The following is an 18,890-nucleotide window of genomic DNA, read 5'->3' on the forward strand; positions in this document are numbered from 1 at the left end:
TTCTTTCCATGTAAAAAAAAGGCGTACGACAAAGTGACTTATAAAATGTTTGGACGGGAATGATCAACACTCTGCTTCATGTTTGGCGCCAGAATTTGGTTTGGTCCAAGGGTCTCTTCGTGTGAATTATGTCGGAGTTACTTCGTGGACAGCAAAACGGCTATCGCAGGACGGCTACAGTACGATCATTTTTTGGTCTGAGATTTTCCACTGCCAAAAGAATCTTTGGACAAATTAGAAAATATTTGTAACGCCTTTCTCTGGACAGGAGCTCCGAACTCTACATGGGTGGCAAAAGTGTCTTGGGAAGCTGTTTGTTCAACGAAAGAGTACGGAGGTTTGGGAAAGAAGTAAATGGTAGCAACGCTTAATGAGATTAAATCAGGTGTATGGAATCAAACTAATATGGCTCCTTTTTTGCTGGTTCTGACTCGTTGTGGAGAGAATGCTGACCCGATCATCAACGCGGCGTCGCCAATCTTTTTTATCCGTCTGGTTTGTAAGATTTCAAGTGTAAAGAGGACTGACCAAGTTTAGTTGCTCGACATCGTCTGATTTTTGATTCTATTTCTTTTTACTTCTGTCTTCTTAGAAGAAATGTTCTGATTGTAAACTCGAACCCGGTGTGGGTTAAATTCAGAAATGGTATGTCCTTAAAAAAAGGGTAAATAAACATATAAAATAGGGCATGACATTTTTATATATAAAGAAATATATTTTTGGCAAAATTAATCGATTATTCATTTTTAGTAACCTACATGGTGCAAGATACTTACTAGGGTTTATCTTGGTGAGTGTAGCTGTTCCACGGAAGTAACAAGCAATGCGATTGTTCCCATTGGTTTGATAATACGCATTAAACGCAAAAGATGCGTGCGACCATATCGTATCCGGCTCTATGACTGAGCAATCAACTCTCCCAATACCACATGCTCAATCAAGAGCTCTCTGTAGCTCAACCTGTGACGCACTTGGTCGAACCAAGCACACGTTGTTCCCTACGTCGAAGATGTCGTATTACATTCAGTTTGAATCGGTGACTCTGGTCGGATCATCGTTACCGGTCTTGTAGCTTCGCATCGTACTTGGGATATGAAGTTTAGTAGAAGCAGAGAAAATAGAAAATCAAAATTGACTTCTCGGTTTCTAGATGTTGGTAATAGAAAATATCAAATAAATAATAAAAAGGGAATATACTTAAAGGAGAGGGTGTCCACCTCAGCAAATAAAATCAACGAATGAGGGAGTACTATACTGCCACCTCAATTTATTCCTTCACCATTGTTCTCTTCATCTCCTTCCCGATGAATCTCTTGGTTTCCTTCCCTGCGAATTCATAATCGCTTCTTATACAGTTAATTGCATAAATTAATTGATTAACGTTAGGCCGGCTCAATGGTGTCATGGGCCCTTGGGAAAAAAATATATTTAATTTCCAAACTATGATTTTTCTTTAATCTGATAGATATATGTTTTTTTTCAAAATACCAGAAGAATTTTTAAAAATAAATCTATGGAAATAAAAAAAATACTTTCATATAAAAAAATTTAGGCCCATTTTCTTATTTTTAATATAAAAATACATGTATTTTTTTTTTAAATCGGACACTTATCTATTAAGAAATACGAGGACAACGAATTGGGCCCGGGGCGGTTGCACCGCTCGCCCCTATCTAAGCCGACCCTGATTAACGTTATGACCCTTAACATATAAATCGAGTGATGGCCGAATCTAATTCTCAGTTTTTCTCACGCTTAGGTTTTTGGCTTATAGAGCTTGAGATTTGTTTTTCCTTCGCTAGCTTATTCTTATGCTCTTTGTCATCGATTTTTATTTGGATCTCGCATTAGGTATAGAATAACTTCCGGTATACTATTCTGATCTGACACTATATTTCATTTGTTTAGGTTATAAGGAGGACTTGCAAGGATCGAGATGGATGCCGCTTCAGAAGGTAGCAATCTCATGGAGAAGGTCATGCATCCTGATGTGTAGGTACCTCCTTCGTTGGTTAGAATCTAAAAACACTATATTGGTTTGTGGGTTTCAGTAGAGTTGAGAACTTGGCTTTAAATTTGTATGTAGGAGATCGAGTTTGAGTTGGAGGCTATGGGAAGAAATATTTTTCAGGAGAAGGAGATAATTTAGAGGTATTTACATAATGTTAATGCTTGTGGCTTTTAGTTGGGAAATGCATACGCTGATTGTTTCTTCTTCTTTTCTTTTTTTTTGGACAAATGTTGATTGTTTCTTCCTGTTCTGTAGTAATTGAAAGATAAGAAACTAAAGACTCAGCTTGCTTCACGAGAAAAGTTATATGGCAAATTTCTACTCTTAACTTATCAACACCAAAGTTTCAACTAGGTGAGTATCTGAAATCTTGCGTAAGTCAATCTTGAGGTTAACAAGGAAAATCCAAGTACTATCACCATTTGTATTCCATTCCAGTCCTGAGTTGGTATCTGACAGTATATATTTATATATTACAATATCCCTTGCTTCTCGATTCCATTTTCTTATTTTTAATATAAAAATACATGTATTTTTTTTTTAAATCGGACACTTATCTATTAAGAAATACGAGGACAACGAATTGGGCCCGGGGCGGTTGCACCGCTCGCCCCTATCTAAGCCGACCCTGATTAACGTTATGACCCTTAACATATAAATCGAGTGATGGCCGAATCTAATTCTCAGTTTTTCTCACGCTTAGGTTTTTGGCTTATAGAGCTTGAGATTTGTTTTTCCTTCGCTAGCTTATTCTTATGCTCTTTGTCATCGATTTTTATTTGGATCTCGCATTAGGTATAGAATAACTTCCGGTATACTATTCTGATCTGACACTATATTTCATTTGTTTAGGTTATAAGGAGGACTTGCAAGGATCGAGATGGATGCCGCTTCAGAAGGTAGCAATCTCATGGAGAAGGTCATGCATCCTGATGTGTAGGTACCTCCTTCGTTGGTTAGAATCTAAAAACACTATATTGGTTTGTGGGTTTCAGTAGAGTTGAGAACTTGGCTTTAAATTTGTATGTAGGAGATCGAGTTTGAGTTGGAGGCTATGGGAAGAAATATTTTTCAGGAGAAGGAGATAATTTAGAGGTATTTACATAATGTTAATGCTTGTGGCTTTTAGTTGGGAAATGCATACGCTGATTGTTTCTTCTTCTTTTCTTTTTTTTTGGACAAATGTTGATTGTTTCTTCCTGTTCTGTAGTAATTGAAAGATAAGAAACTAAAGACTCAGCTTGCTTCACGAGAAAAGTTATATGGCAAATTTCTACTCTTAACTTATCAACACCAAAGTTTCAACTAGGTGAGTATCTGAAATCTTGCGTAAGTCAATCTTGAGGTTAACAAGGAAAATCCAAGTACTATCACCATTTGTATTCCATTCCAGTCCTGAGTTGGTATCTGACAGTATATATTTATATATTACAATATCCCTTGCTTCACGATGCCAGTTGTGAGCTTATGCTGTTGACTCCTTTAATGTTGGTACTGAACATGCTTCTCTGTCTCCCAGAATTCAAGCATCGGCATGAAGAAGTCAAAGCTGATTTAGCAGCAGCATGCATGATCCTATGTTTCTCTCAATCAAGCTCATTCCCAGAGAGCAACTTGCACTAATCTGTAGTTTAATTGGTTAAAATGTATGGTTTCATGATGATCTTACTCATGTTTCTCGCTCTTTCTTTGCTAATGATGCAGAGTGTGGAGTTTCTGTCCCTGATGACAAGTATGTGATGAATTCTTTTTTTTGGTTAGCCTGAGATATACTCTTTTTGGATTATGAACGCTCTTAATTCTTTTTGGTTTGCAGGAGACTTTTCAAGTTAGTAAGCATGTCTGGTGCTCTTGAGGAACTGTACTATCGTGGAAAGACATCCTTTTCAAAAAGATAATTATTCAGGTGACTGGATCAAGCACCTGAAAGTTCTTATTTGAAAGTTACGATTTTTGCAAAACTAATCTTTTATTGATCTGCCTCTTCTACTTCTTCTGTGTAGGCTGGTTCTGAACAAGAAGATATTAGACATACAATTGCACGAGCTGGTATCTCGACATGGCGCTGTAACTATTTATTACCTTTACTTATGTCAGTTTTAATTTCTTTTTTTAATTGGGAAAAGTTGGATTTTATCTCATCCTAAACCAACCTGACTAGCAAGGGAAGAATGTCAATCAACAGAACCCAAATATTCTATGATCACCAGATGATGCTGAAAAGTTTGCATTGTGGCTGACTATTAGTTAAATTTTTTTACAAGTTTGGAACTAATATATTTTCTGATTGGAACATTTGTTTAGAGAAGCTAGACAAATGGTTCTTAGTCAACTATTGTTTTCCCACTCTTTCGAGAGAAGTAAGTCCCATCTAAAATGCTTTGAAGTCTATCTCTTTTTTCCCTTTGTTCTTTAGTGAGTGTCATCAAGATGATGCTAATCTTCCAGATTGTGGTAATGTATTTTTTACTATAGTTGCTCATGTTTCCCTGTTGAAACCTTTAAAGAGATATATGCCTAGAGGATGTTTTTCTGAGGGCTGCTCAAATGGAACAGATAGTTGAGAAGGTAAGAATCCAGTCACCTTTTCAAGTCATAGTTCACCATTCTTTACATATCATCAAGTTTATACCCAGTTTCTCTGGTGCTCCACACATCTGAGAGACATTGCAATACTCTGTTTGTTTTCACAGGTTTGTGAGGAGCGGCTCTTAATACTGGAGTTACAAAAATTTCCGTTTATTTTTACGAGCAGTTTTATTTTTTCAAAGGTTGGAAGTTGACGAATACTGTTTGTTTTACTTCAAGAAGTTAAACCACAAAATGTCACGCTTAAACTATAAACAGAGATTCTGACCCAAAAGTAAGACTATAAGCACGGGTAACTGTTATGAAAAATATATGATAATTTCATAAGAAACAAAACCAAATTTTAAGTGGGCCCTAAGCGGTCGCTTCTCCTGCTTCCGCGATAGGCCGGCCCTGGGTACAGTAGCAGAGAGAATGTTAAAGATGATATATCATATATCATTCATCTTTCATTTTTTTATTGTGCTAACTAAGCACATGTGGGAGGATTAGTCTTCATGGGATCGTCAAAGAATTTTTGTTTTATTTTTCGCTTTTACAATGAAGTTCCGAAGGAGAGATAATGGATATTATCATTGTATTAAGATTTGTAAACATGTGTTACATATATATTTCTTTGTTCTTAAAAGGAAAAAAACTAGGTGCTCACATGAATAAAGTAACATGTCTGAGCAGTTATAAGCTGATCAACTATCACCTTTCTGTGGTCAATTAAGAAAAAAAAAATAAAAAAGGGCAAGGAAAAGGGAAGATATTCAGAAAATTGAAGTTGCGACCTTTAGCACCTAAAATGAGTTCTACATCACACCAAATAAGTAAAGAATGAATGTGAGGGAAAATAAGAAGGCAAAAAAAAAAAACAAAGCAAAGATTAAACAGAAATTGAATCTAATAACTAAAAAAACCAAAATTCACAAACTAACAAAATTTCATTCTCTATCCTCTTTTCTCATCCAATCTCTTTCTACCGTCTCTCTAAAAACTAATTTTGTTTTTGGTTATTTAATAAATAACCCCAAGTTTAAACTATATTTCCCGTATTTAGAGTTTTAGTCATATTAGTGATTTTTGGATTAAAAAGTGAAATAAATTTTATAGTAACACATAATCTGTTAAATGAGACAAATATAGATATCATATTTCAACTACAGATATATTTATTTTAAAATAATAAACCTGAAAAACTAGATGTCTAAAGTTAGGCTCAACATATATTTTTTATATAATTTTCAGTTTTAAATGTATAAGATATGTACAGGTATTTATGAAATTATATTTGGTTTTAGTTCAACTATTTCTAAATTAATTTCTGGTTTTGATATTTTTTAGGTAAATTATGATAGTTATACAAGATAACTTGAGTTTTCAGATAACATACTAGGTAATTCAAGGTTTTCATATAGAAATGTGGGTAAACTACATTCCCCATATTTAGTGTGGTAGTCGTATTAATGTGGAAAATATTAAAATTTATATTTCAATTTAAATCAAACAAAAACACAAAAAGACAGAAAAATGAGACAAAACAGGTTAAAATAGATATGTGGAACATTTTAAAAATTTAATACAAATTCCAAATAAAACAATTAACATATTGGGACAAAAAATGAAAATTTTAAAACACTAAAAGCATATAATCCGCACGTAGCGTGGACACGGACCTAGTAAATGTAAAGAGAAGAAAGAATCCAAGATCATAACATCACCATAAGTACTAAGTATAAACCTATATTATACATAAATATATTGATTGTCACTTTCTTCAAAAAAAAAAAAAATTGGTTGTATCAAAAGTATAATGATCAAGTGATGGGGGCTGGGGAGGCTGAGACAAGAGAGGTGTTAGGTTTTATTTAGTCACAAGATAACCTAATCAAAAGAGCAAAGAATAATCTAGATCTCTCATTAAGGAATCAAAGGTGCCTTCAAGAGTAATAAAATGTTCAAGAAATTGATAAGATAGCATGCATAAGATTTGTTTTATTATTTTTAATATCAGGAATAATACTTTCCATCGATTTATTGTATAACGAATACTGAAAAGTTGAGAAGAGGCGTTCACAAGCGAAGAATTCTCTGCAAAGAGTATATGTTTAATTATAAACATAATAATTTCACATACACAAGGCATACAATATACGCAACAAACACTTTAAGACTAAATATATTTCGACAAAGTGATTCACGGTTATTTTCAATCTAAAGGACTAAAAAGAGAGTCGGTTTGATTAAGAAAGAAAATAACATAGCCACGTTAATGCAAACGCCAACAACTAAATCCATTCAGAAGATGATGCTAACAAATCAAAAGACTTTAAATTCAAGAAAGCATCCTGAAGTCGAAAACAACATGGTGTATCTACAGTTCTGTCGGGCTTTCTTGGTTCTTCTGGTTGATAACAAAACATCCTGAAGTCGAAAACAAGATCCTCCAAGAAATAAAAAAAATCTTGAGCCAAAGAGAGAAGAGTTACAATAACCTTGATGAGAGTTGTTGTCACTTCACAGTCAAGGAGCTAAACGACATGGTGTATCTACAAGCGGCACTGTTTGAATGTCTTAAGACTCTATCCACCAATTCCAATGGAGATGAAGCAAGCAACAGAAGAAGATGTGTTTCCAGATGGGACCTTCTTGGATAAAGGTTCAAGGGTTTACTTCTCTATCTATGCCATGGGAAGGATGAAATCAATATGGGGTGAAGAGTGTGAAGTGCTTAAACCAGAGAGGTGGATACAAGGAGGACAGTACGTGAGTGATGACCAGTTTAAGTATGTTGTGTTCAATGGCGGTCCAAGGATTTGTTTAAGGAAAACATTTGCTTACTTGCAGATGAAAATGATGGCTGCTTCAATCTTGTTGAACTACTCAATAAAGGTTGATCAAGATCATGTCGTTGTGCCTAGAGTTACAACGACTTTGTACATGAAACATGGTCTTAAGGTGAGGATCATGAAGAGATGTTTAGAGGAGAAGAAGCAAGATTCAAAAGTAAAAAAGAAGAAGAAATCAGCTAAACTTGTGCCATGGAACTTGTTACTAAAATATTTGTTTATATATGGGTAATGTAAGATCTTCACCCTTTGTTCTATATTAAAGTAGATTAGACACTTCAATAATATTTGTTAGTAATATGTACAGTGTGACTTATGTGTAATGCAGATTAAAATGTGATGCAAACCAAAACTTGCAATCAAAAGGTGCATACTTATATTACTCCTGGCCATATTTTCCGAAACCTGAAAACCGTACAAAAAAACCGGACCGATTCACAAGACCCAAATGGTTCCTATTTCTATAAATCTGAAAACTAAAACACAACCAAAAAATCGATTGGATATCTAAATTTGAAATAAAATTTATTTATTTTTAGAACATTAATTATTCAGTTTTAACATAATTATGTATATATATATATATATATATATATATCTGAATTTGTAATTTGTAAATAAAATATTATTCAAAATCTGAATCACCCGAATATTTTTTCGGGTTTTGGTTATCATCGTTTTGTTTGATTTAAACCCGAACCAAATCCAAACAATAATTCGGTTCCATTTTAAATTTTCTAAAAAAGTAGAAACCCAACCCCGACCCGACATTATCAAACCGATAAGGGTACTAAACACCCCCAACCCAAACCAACCTGAACCCTAAACTCGAATGCTTAGCGCTACTAACACATTGCAAGTATGATTTCTTATACACATTTCAGCAGTTTCAAACCTAGTTGTGTCAAATCCGATTTAACCAATTTAGAAACCAAACCATTCCAAAACTGAACAAACCGGAGTAAACATCCTACTAATTAAAAGCTATTGGAACATTTCTTGAATACTTTATAAGACTGATAAAGGTTTCTGAAGAAATGTTTTAGAGTATGGACTAATTTGAAGAACAGGTTCTGGTTTAACTCGGCTTCTCGTGTTAGTAACAAGCTTAAACCATTGGCTTGTTGGATCACAACTGCCATTTCCTTCTAAACATTTGCAGCTTTTCGTCACAATGTTGCCACTACCCGAATCAACATCCAAACAAACAGACTCTCCATCTTTTGTTACCAACGAGAGCTGCATTTTTGATTCAGACAAAACTTTCCATTTTGAACTGTTAGATTCTGAGGAAAACAGACGCAGCTTCACAGACTTTCCTTCCTCGTAAACCTTCAAGCAGAAGAAGACATGTTCTTCTGTTCGCGATAAAACTCCATGAGATGAAAGTATAAACCTTTCTGGTCCATTGCAAGAACTAAGCTTCAGTTGAAACAATGAATTCCTCACGATGCAAAGTCCAGTCGCAGGATGGAACATTATTTTCTTTGGTTGAGTTTCCATTAGACCTGGTCCTGAAATATTGCAAAGTTATTTTTTATATTGTCATTAATAATGTCAAAAAAGTATAAGGACCTTTGTGTACCTTGCAAAGGAGACTGAATTGAAGAAAGCATATTCAAAATGGTTGAGTTCCTGATGCTTGACCAATACCAATCCAAGATTCCATAAGATTCATCATATTCTATAGTTTTCTGTCTTACATAATAGCTTCCCGCAAGAGTCCATATCGCCCAATCAAGATCAAGATCCATTGCCAAAGCCAAGAAACAACTTAGAAACCTGTTGTCATTCACATAGTTTCCTCTTTGATCAATCCCAAACTCGCTCAAAAACAAAGGGATCCCTTTCTCGAGTAAGAAACCAGACTCATTCATAAGCTTCTTGGTTTCTTTGCCGCAAATCTTGTTCCAGTTATGTCCTTTCCTCCAAAACCCATACCAATGGATCTCAAACACCAATTTCCTCCTGAAGCTAACTTCGAACGGGGTCTGTCTTTGAGAAATGATAAGTCTGCATCGAAATTCAAACCCGAGACAATGACAAGAACGTTAGGATTCACTGAGTGGACCGCTTCAGCGCCTTGTCTCATGTACTTGTACCAATCTTTGACGTTCTGTTTCGGACCTCTAAGCTCGTTTCTTAGACTCATACCGATTACATTTGATGAAACATTAGAAAACATTGACGCCATTTTAGTCAGCCCTTTGATCCAAAGCTGAGGGTTGAAATATAGTTAGTTATATAGTTAATGATGATCTTATAGAAATAAACCAAAAATATAATCTTATAGAAATTAGTCAAAATTATATTAGTTAACCATAATATAATATGTTATATTATGCGAATTTAAAATAAACCAAAAAAATATAATCTTATAGAAGTTAGTCAAAATTATATTAGTTGACCATAATATAATATGTTATATTATGCGAATTGTATCTGACATTTAATAATTAGTAGTTCTCACTGATTATTTTGGTAAAACATTCAAAATATTTGAGATTATTACAGTTAAATAGAGAGAAAGATGATTCAAGTTAATTATAAACATATCTATATGTAAAAATATGTTTGCCTCTCTCTTAAGCTATTCACGTGGAAAGTCACTCTCTGACAGGCCGACACGTGTCCGTCTTCGGTGAAACGCAGCACATCACTTAAACTTATCGGTACTGGATTTTATTTCTTTGGTTGTGCTTGAGTTTAACTTTGGCCTTATACTATGAACAATTGACAGGGCTTTTTATTCTTTAATATTATTGAATGTGTTAAGTACATAGTAGATAAAAAAAACACACATTACGATATGGACGTTATATTATCATCAAAGCAATCTTTACCCTATGTACCTCATCCTGTGATAATTTATAAAGTAGCAACAAATCTATGAATTAAGCAATTTGTAATTACCTACGTCAAAATTTTAAGTATATAAACAATCAATAGTAATGTGTTGAATATTATATCCATATGATTAAAAGCCTTTACAAATTTTTATTTTTAAACATACACCAAAAACTTTATGAAAGTAAATATCCATTCAGGTTCTCATCCATTTCAAATACCACCAACGCCAAAAAAATTTAATCAAGTGTACGAAAACTATAATATATTTAAAACTACAATAAATACATTAGTTAATGAAAAATCATTTTTAAAAAATATTATGGATGCATACATAAATATTAAGAGAAATGTATAAAAGGAAATAAAAGTAACAATAACTTGAAGAACAAAATGTATAAGACTGAGAATATTTATGATTTGTGGTCTAAGATATATTCAACTTATTTTCCTAATCAAGGTGAATTGAATAATATTTTTAAAAAAATTATATATACATAGAAATATTTTTAGTGGTAGGGTATATTTATAATTTCCAAAATTTGGCTAAATAAAGAAAAAGGAAACCTGCATGTATATAACCATGAAAAGAAAAATACTTTAATAACTTAATCAAAACTAACAACCACGTACAACTAAACCCGATGAACGTCCCAACCTCAAAAGAAAGATGGTATAAGATTTTATTTGCAAAAAAAGATGGTATAAGAGCAAAAATCCCAAGACATGACATATAGTTTTGTACTAACAACTTACTAACCAATTTAATTTACATAGTTCATTCAACAGTAATCAAAGCAAGCAAATATCCCTAATCAAAACAAATATTGGTAGTTTCATAGTCTATTTAGTATTCAAATACATTAACATGTACAATATTTAACTAATATGTATATTTTTATATGATACAAATTTATATTAAACATTCATTCTAACTACGGGCGGGCCGGTCCTAGTTCAAAATAAAATTAAATCAATACATAGAAATTAAATAAACGGACTGGTCTATTTTGTTTCTCATTAATCTAAAATCATATTTATTTATAAAAATAAATTATAATTATATAAATAAATATAAGTTATTTGATAGATAAACATATTTTCTGTAGAAATATAAAATATTCTAACTAGAATCAAGTTTATATTAAAAATGTAAACTTTTTGACAAAAAGTGTATAATATAAGTATTTATTAAAACGAAAATATCACAAGATTATATTTAAAATGATGATAATATTACATGGACTATTTGAACCGAATACAAACCGGTGAATGAACCAATTTTTAGCAAGAGGACAACATTAATTTTCCCACAAGCTTTATTCTTAAGAAACAACACAACTCTTAGTCTGAAGTCTGATCTATTACACAGTTCAACTTCTTGTTCGTCGATACTCTATAAACCAATCACTGGTGAAGACTAGGAATAAGCTCAAGAGGAATTTTCTTAACAACAGTGACAACACCAGCTTCTTCCATGTCCATATGTTTCTTCTCTTCAGGCAAACTCCATTCAAAGTAGTAAAGCAAATTCAAGAGTCCCAATTCAATGGTAGCAATAGCTGAAGCCATACCTGGGCAAATCCTTCGTCCAGAACCAAATGGTAAGAACTCAAAGCTTTTTCCTCTGTAATCCACAGGACTATCAATAAACCTCTCCGGGGTAAACTCTTCTGGATCCTTCCAGTATTTAGGATCACGTCCTATCGACCAAGCATTAATCAGTAGAAGGATTTTTGGTGGAATGTCATAGCCTTGAATCTTGATTTGACTCATTGTTTCTCTTGGGAGTAACAAAGGAGCTGGTGGGTGTAATCTTAAGGTTTCTTTCACCACAAGCTTTAAGTATTGAAGCTTGTCGATTTCTTCTTCAGCAAGTCTCTCCTTTTGTTTGCTTCCAATGCAAGTTCTGATCTCGTCCTGAACTTTTTTCATCACTCTAGGGTTTCTAACTAGCTCTGCCATAGCCCAAATCATGGTGATGGCACTTGTGTCTACTCCAGCTAGATATATATTCTATAAAAAGAAGACATTATATATTATAAACTAAGGATATACATATTAGATTCAAGAAACATGAAGTAAAGAGATTTGTTTGCTTACTGTGCTGATCCCTTTGAGATGATCAATGGTGAGCTTGAAAGATTCATTATCTTCTTGTTTATGTATCATCTCTAAGACCGTGTCGATGAGATCAGGACGATCTTGTGTGAAAGACTTAGATTGATGATCATCAATTATATGATCAAGAAATGTATCAACCTCGTTGAAAACATTTTGAAGTCTTTTAAGTTGCCCTGACACAACGTCTAGAAACCATCCAAGACCACCAGTGGGGAAGAGATCAGTGAATTTGAGAGACATGTTTTTGTGAGCTTCAAGCATCAGTTCTTCGACTCTTTCCTCGCCGATATGCTTGTTCTCGAAGAAACTCTGTCCAAAGGCAGTTCTTGATACGATACTCCCAGTTAGGCAAAATAGGGTTTTGCTCAAATTAACTGGAGATTGCTTCAAAGCCGATTCTTTAAGTTTCTTGACCAGCAAGTCACACTCTTCCTCTCTAACGTACTTAAAAGATTGAACCTTCTTAACACTGAAAAACTCACGAACCGAAAGCTTACGCAGCTCTCTCCATGTTTCACCGTATACCCCAGAGCCGATGTCATTACCATTGCGCGAGAAAGTCTTTAAGGCGATAGTGGTAGGTCTTGTACAACACTCAAGGTCATGGGTTTTGAGAACTTCTTCAGCTCCTTCACTCGATGTGATCACGACCATTCTAACAACCCCTAGACGGAGAAGCATCATGGGTCCGTGTTTCTTGGAGAGGTCGTGAAGACATGTGTGAAGTGAGCCCTTGATCTGGTGTAGGTTTCCGATGAACGGAATCTGTGTTGGACCTGAAGGAAGATTGTTTGAGTGTTTCTTGTTCTTATTGATAAACAAGAAGAGAAGGGGAAGAAGAAGAAGCAAGAGGAAAGACAGAAGAATCGCCATCGTTTTCGTTTAAGACCAAAACAAGAGCGTTTTAGTGAGCTTGTCCAAAGTATAATTATATATGAAGACGGTTTTATATAAGGACACACTAGTCGGTGAGGATATATACGTTACATCTTAACGTCAGTGAGGATAAGCTCGAGATGAAGACTGAGAGGTTGAGCAAGATTCTCGTAGATACGTGTCATTTTCTTTAATTAATAATTTTTAACATGACATGAAAAAACGTATTTGTGATAATACTATTTGATAGCTGGCATACTACAGAAGGTATGTAGAAGAGCATTATATTGCAAAAATATAAAGAAATGGAAAGTCTGAATACTTATGACTATGAGGATATGCATGCAATACAAATTAAGGAATAATTAATCAAATAAAAACAAATAAAGGAAGAGCCATTTTTAGAATATAGATATGGCCTATATAAACATGTGTCGTTTTCTGTGTGGTATAAATACATACTCTATTTTGTTCAAAATTTATTATATTTCTTTTGTCAACATTTCCAAATTAATATATATGCAAGAAAATCAACAGGTAGAATTAAGAATATACTTTGATGTCAAAAAAAAAACAGAATTGAGAATATACTTTAAACTAAAATTTTCTCTAAAGCAATCACTGATTGACATGTACTAAGTTTCATTGACAAAAATAATTAATCAAAATTTAATAACTAAAATAACTAACTAAAGATGTTTTATGCCGATAAACTACCCAACATTCATTATCCATTTGAAGGAATTTCGACAAAACACAATAGCAAATAAGTTGGTTCGTGGTGCTCGGAGCTAGCACAAAACCAGGGTGGTCATTTGAGCCATGTGAAAATAAAAATTCCCTCTATTTTGTAAAGAAAATTCAGAAGTAATTAGCTTCCTGACTTATATAAAACACATTTGTTATCAAACTGACCCATGTAAAAGAATTTACTGCCTCCGCCACTGCTCGGAGTTCTGCAACTATTGTATTATATCTTGATTCTATACCACTGATTTGGCTTTCTTAAACCAGTGTCGACCGTTAACTAGAGAATATATTTGGACAAAAAAGACGTTTTATGCCAACAAACCATGTTTTGTTACTTTAGCGGTTTAGCACATATTACAAGTGAGTAGGAAAAGTAGAAGTACTAGGAGAACCAATCCTGGAGTACATCAGAAACTTGTAGTGTTGGTTTGACATGACTATAAAGGTATCAGGTTTGAACCCAAGATCCTTTACTACAAGAAACACTTTTTTTTTGTTTTTTTCTCACACTTCATGTGCTCGTTCTTGAAGATTCTTTGGCCTAAGCATAGGAACAAGCTCAAGAGGAGTTTTCTTAACAATTGTGACATCACCAGATTCTTCCATGTCCATACATTTACTCTCCTCTGGCAATTTCCAGTCAAAGAAGTAAAGCAAATTCAAGAGTCCTAACTCAACAGTCGCAATCCCAAAAGCCATCCCTGGACACATCCTACGACCAGAACCAAAAGGTAACATCTCAAAGCTATGTCCTTTGTAGTCCACAGGACAATCCATAAACCTCTCCGGGATAAACTCTTCTGGATTCATCCAGTGTTTAGGGTCCTGTCCTATCGCCCATGCGTTTACTATAACAAGGGTTTTGGGAGGAATATCGTAGCCTTGAATCTTTATTGGACTCATTGTCTCTCTTGGGAGTAACAAAGGAGCAGCTGGGTGTAGTCTTAAGGTTTCTTTCACCACAAGCTTCAAGTAATGTACTTTGTCAAGATCTTCTTCCGCAAGTCTCTCTTGTGGTTTGATTCTAATACTTGTTCGAATCTCGTCTTGAGCTTTCTTCATCACTCTTGGGTTTCTAATGAGCTCTGCCATCGCCCAAATCATGATGATGGCACTTGTGTCTACTCCAGCAAGAAATAGATCCTAATCAAGAAAAGTGTTTAGGTCAGGTTCTTGATTCAAGAAACATGATACTAAAGATTGTTTACTTACTGAGATGACTCCATGGAGATGATCAGTTGTGAGCTTGAAAGACTCATCATGTTCTTGTTTCTCTATCATATCCAACATCACATCGACAATATCAGGACGATCTGGAGTTGTGACTCCATGCTTGTGATCATCAGCCACTTTCCTCACAAAAGTATCTACCTCTAGAAAAACGTTATAAAGTCTCTTATGTTCTCCTAACACAAAGTCTATGAACCATCCAATACCAGCAACAGGGAAGAAGTCACTGAACTTGAAAGACATGTTTGCAAGAGCTTCAAACATCAACTCTTCGATCTTTTCCTTACTGATCCGCTTGCTTTCGAAGTAGTTCTGTCCAAAGGCTGATCTGAATACGATACTCGCAGTTAAAGAGAAAAGGGTTTTGCTCAGATCCACCGGAGAATGCTTCAAAGCTGATTCCGTTAGTTTCTTGACCGTCAAGTCATTCTCTTCCTCTCTTATATACCTAAAAGATTGTACCTTCTTCGCGTTGAAGAACTCAAGAACAGCGAGTTTCCGCAGCCCTCTCCACTCCTCGCCGTATGACGCGAAACCAATGTCTTTACCGTTGCGAGAAAAGGTCTGCATGCCGAGAGCCTTGGGGCGTGTACAGCACTCTAGGTCATGGGTTTTGAGAACTTCTTCAGCTGCTTCACTCGATGAGACTACGAGAATTGGGACGAACCCTAGGTGGAGAAGCATCACGGGCCCATGTTTCTTGGAGAGATCGTGAAGACGTCTGTGAAGCAGTCCTTGGAGCTGGTGTAGGTTTCCGATGAACGGAAGCTTTGGTGGACTTGGAGGTAGATTCTGCTTCGAGTCTTTGATCTTCTTGGTGTAAATTAATGAGAAGAAAACTAGAAATAATATAAGCAAGATGAAAGATAGTAGAATCACCATTGTTTACGTTTCCTGTGTTATGTGCTCTGTTTTGTTTTTGGGAGGTAGATAAACAAAGTCTTAAAAGACAAAACAACACCGTCTTCACATTTTGAAATACGTAATGTACATGTCAGTTTGGATATGTACGAAGCTAGAGTGTAAGTCGGTTTGTATTGATAATATATAAGTTACATGTCGTTTATTGCAAGTGATAAGCATTGAGATGGAGGCCGTGAGCAGCAACCGAACAAGGGCAATTGCACCAAAGCCTCTTGATGCTAGCCAATGCATGCAGAGCCGAATTCAAGATTTAAGAAACTATAAATATTTTAGATTTCATTTTAATAATTCTATTGACAATTGAAACTCATGTAATATAATAAATTTAAAAATTGAAGATTAAAGTTATTTTTCATCTGATTGTGTCCAAAACCGGCCTTGAGTGCATGATTTTCTAGACTTGTTGTTGACCCAAAAACGGTGTTTATGCTGGTAGTGTTTGTTGAATCATACAAATAAAAGAATCTAAAGATAATTGTTAGATTCTTTGAGGTTTAGAAAATATCTTGAAAGAATCAAATGAGAAGTGAACATCAAAAAGAATTTATAGATCAAAGATTGTATTACATGTATGATTACAAGTGTAAATAAATCTAAGAATCTATAGATTCTTTGTAAGAAGTGATAGATCTAAAAATGGAGAAGAAAAGATCCCCTTTCCTCATAAGGAGATAGCTCTTTATTTATAGGAGAAAGATGTCTAGGGTTTCATAATGAAGTGGGCCTAATTCAATGTCTAATGGGTCTTGAGGGAGGATGTAAATCCACCCCCAACAGTAAGCCCCCCAAGCTCGTTGAGAGAGTCGAAAGCGATCTCTGCGAACTTTATGTATAGGGTTTATTAGACAATGAACTAGGCACGTACCCATGTCGCAGATGATTGTCATGAGCGGAACGTCATGGTTAGGTTGCCATAAATGAAGTGTCGTAGACGGACTGTCCCGGGCGAGCTGTCATCGACATACTTCTAATTCCGATCAGGCTTCTTACTCCGGGATGGTTGCGCGAACGATCTGTGAGGACAGTGTTCTGAACCACCGGAGCAAGTTGCCATGGATGAAGCATCGATCAACTAACTGCCAAGAACAAGTTGCCATAGACATCATTATGAACGTACCACCATGGACGGCCCGTCACAATCAAGTCACCAAGGTGGACATGTCTTCGCAGCATTGATGCAATCCATGTGTAGATGGAGTAATGAAATCAACGGGTTGAGTCGTCTTGTTGATCCGCATGTTGCCGCGACTGGTCAGCATGTAAGATGTTTGCGAGATCAAACCGAGACTGCAAGATCATGCTTTGTCGCCAAGATCAGGTTTTGAGCTTCTTGCGGTGAAACGAGAAGGCATTATGCCTATGATCTTGAGATGGTTTACAGCGAGATCATGCAAAGACCAGTGCGAGGGGATGGACAAAGCTTCAAGAAAATTAAGTCTTGTTAGCAACCACATGTCATGAATGTTGATATAATCAAATACAATGACTTTGAACATAAGTCAATACGCTGTAACGATCATTATCGCTTCTTTAAATATTTTATTATCGTGGTTAGATAATAAATTATTAAAGAAGCAAACTATAACTTGACTACGCCTTAAACGTCAGAATAATAATGATTTGATAAGGCTGTTAGGAAAACTTATCTTGTCAATTGGTAAAGCTTGCTTGGTGAAGAAGCAAGAGCTCTATGCTATGAAGTTTGCGTCCATAGCAGAGTTCGGAGATGAGAGCATCGAAGTCTTGATTTTTCCTCGTCACATCACTTTTGCCAAGATTGCACAAAGCTTTGGATCGAGAAGGGAGCTCTAGATCGGCACTTGACGAAGAAGTGGACGAGAGGCCTCCAACTTGATGAAGAGACGCAGACGGTCATGACGCGTGAGGTAGAAGCAAGAGCTTCACGGAAGTGTGGTGACGTATAGAGTCGTGGGTAAAGCCGTGTCTCATACTTCCAAGGCAAGCCCATAACCGTATTTGTGATGTCAAGATCAAGCTTCTTAATCTTGTTCCTGTCCAACTTGTTGCAGTAGTCTCGTAACAGAGGGACAGAGCCGGTCACTGCTCTTTGCCAAGACCATGTGGGCTTCATAGTGTCTCGTTAGTAAGCTCCCGAGAAGAGATGAGAGAGATTGGTTAATGCCGAGACCAAATTAGGGTGAGTTGTTGGTCGTGACAAGTGATGGATCAGATGAGAAGAACTTTGAGCAGAGCCACATTAGACTTTGAATTCTCGAGGAGCTTGTGCTGGTTGCGGCATATTCGTCGAAGAGCTCACTGGAAAGAACAGGACCTTGACCAGCTCAGCCTCTCTTTATGCTCAGCTCCTGATCTTCAGATCATCCCTCCAGATAAATTGATCGGTAATGCTGATCTCGACGCCGTTGTAGCCCTCACTCTCAAGTGGAGAACCGTGATGGCTATCACACCAATCACAATGGCTGCAGCAGCGCTTACGGCTATCAAGGAAGAGATACTGAGGAGTATTCTTTCATGATCAACATCATCAAGAGGCGTTGCTTCACCAGAATCAGTATCTAAGGAGATCAAAGACTGAAGTGAACTGCAGTTCTTGATAGAAGATGGGATAGTTCCTCCTAACAAGTTGTTTTCAAGTCTCTAAGACCTCAAAAACCAACTCCAATCACACCAGAGAAAGAATTGCTTGACAGATCCAACACCTGGATCTTCTTGATACCAACAGA

The 18,890-nt window shown here is 35.6% G+C and overlaps 2 protein-coding genes and 1 pseudogene across 2 annotated transcripts; all 3 read right to left on the reverse strand.

The window, feature by feature from the left end:
• Positions 1-8,406: 8,406 nt before the first annotated feature.
• Positions 8,407-9,667, reverse strand: LOC106413255 (annotated as a pseudogene).
• A 1,801-nt stretch (positions 9,668-11,468) lies between these two features.
• LOC106412052 (cytochrome P450 71B4) lies at positions 11,469-13,348 on the reverse strand. The gene is made up of 2 exons (XM_013852938.3): positions 12,385-13,348; positions 11,469-12,297 (listed from the first exon to the last, which is right to left on the reverse strand). Exons 1-2 carry the CDS (start codon positions 13,276-13,278, stop codon positions 11,689-11,691), a joined length of 1,503 nt encoding a protein of 500 aa, XP_013708392.1. The 5' UTR covers positions 13,279-13,348; the 3' UTR covers positions 11,469-11,688.
• Positions 13,349-14,108: 760 nt separating this feature from the next.
• LOC125593252 (cytochrome P450 71B4-like) lies at positions 14,109-16,404 on the reverse strand. Its single transcript, XM_048769601.1, has 2 exons — positions 15,244-16,404; positions 14,109-15,174 (listed from the first exon to the last, which is right to left on the reverse strand). Exons 1-2 carry the CDS (start codon positions 16,141-16,143, stop codon positions 14,536-14,538), a joined length of 1,539 nt encoding a protein of 512 aa, XP_048625558.1. The 5' UTR covers positions 16,144-16,404; the 3' UTR covers positions 14,109-14,535.
• Between the last annotated feature and the right edge of the window lie 2,486 nt (positions 16,405-18,890).

This window comes from Brassica napus, chromosome C9 (genome assembly GCF_020379485.1).
Source record: "Brassica napus cultivar Da-Ae chromosome C9, Da-Ae, whole genome shotgun sequence".
Lineage (NCBI taxonomy): Eukaryota > Viridiplantae > Streptophyta > Magnoliopsida > Brassicales > Brassicaceae > Brassica > Brassica napus.

Excerpts from the sequence above, each read along its gene's own strand:
- LOC106412052 (XM_013852938.3), bottom strand. The coding sequence starts at position 13,278 with ATGGCGATTCTTCTGTCTTTCCTCTTGCTTCTTCTTCTTCCCCTTCTC. Across the intron at positions 12,298-12,384 it reads ATCTCAAAGGGATCAGCACA|AATATATATCTAGCTGGAGT; the intron begins GTAAGCAAACAA and ends TTCTTTTTATAG.
- LOC125593252 (XM_048769601.1), bottom strand. The coding sequence starts at position 16,143 with ATGGTGATTCTACTATCTTTCATCTTGCTTATATTATTTCTAGTTTTC. Across the intron at positions 15,175-15,243 it reads ATCTCCATGGAGTCATCTCA|GATCTATTTCTTGCTGGAGT; the intron begins GTAAGTAAACAA and ends TTTCTTGATTAG.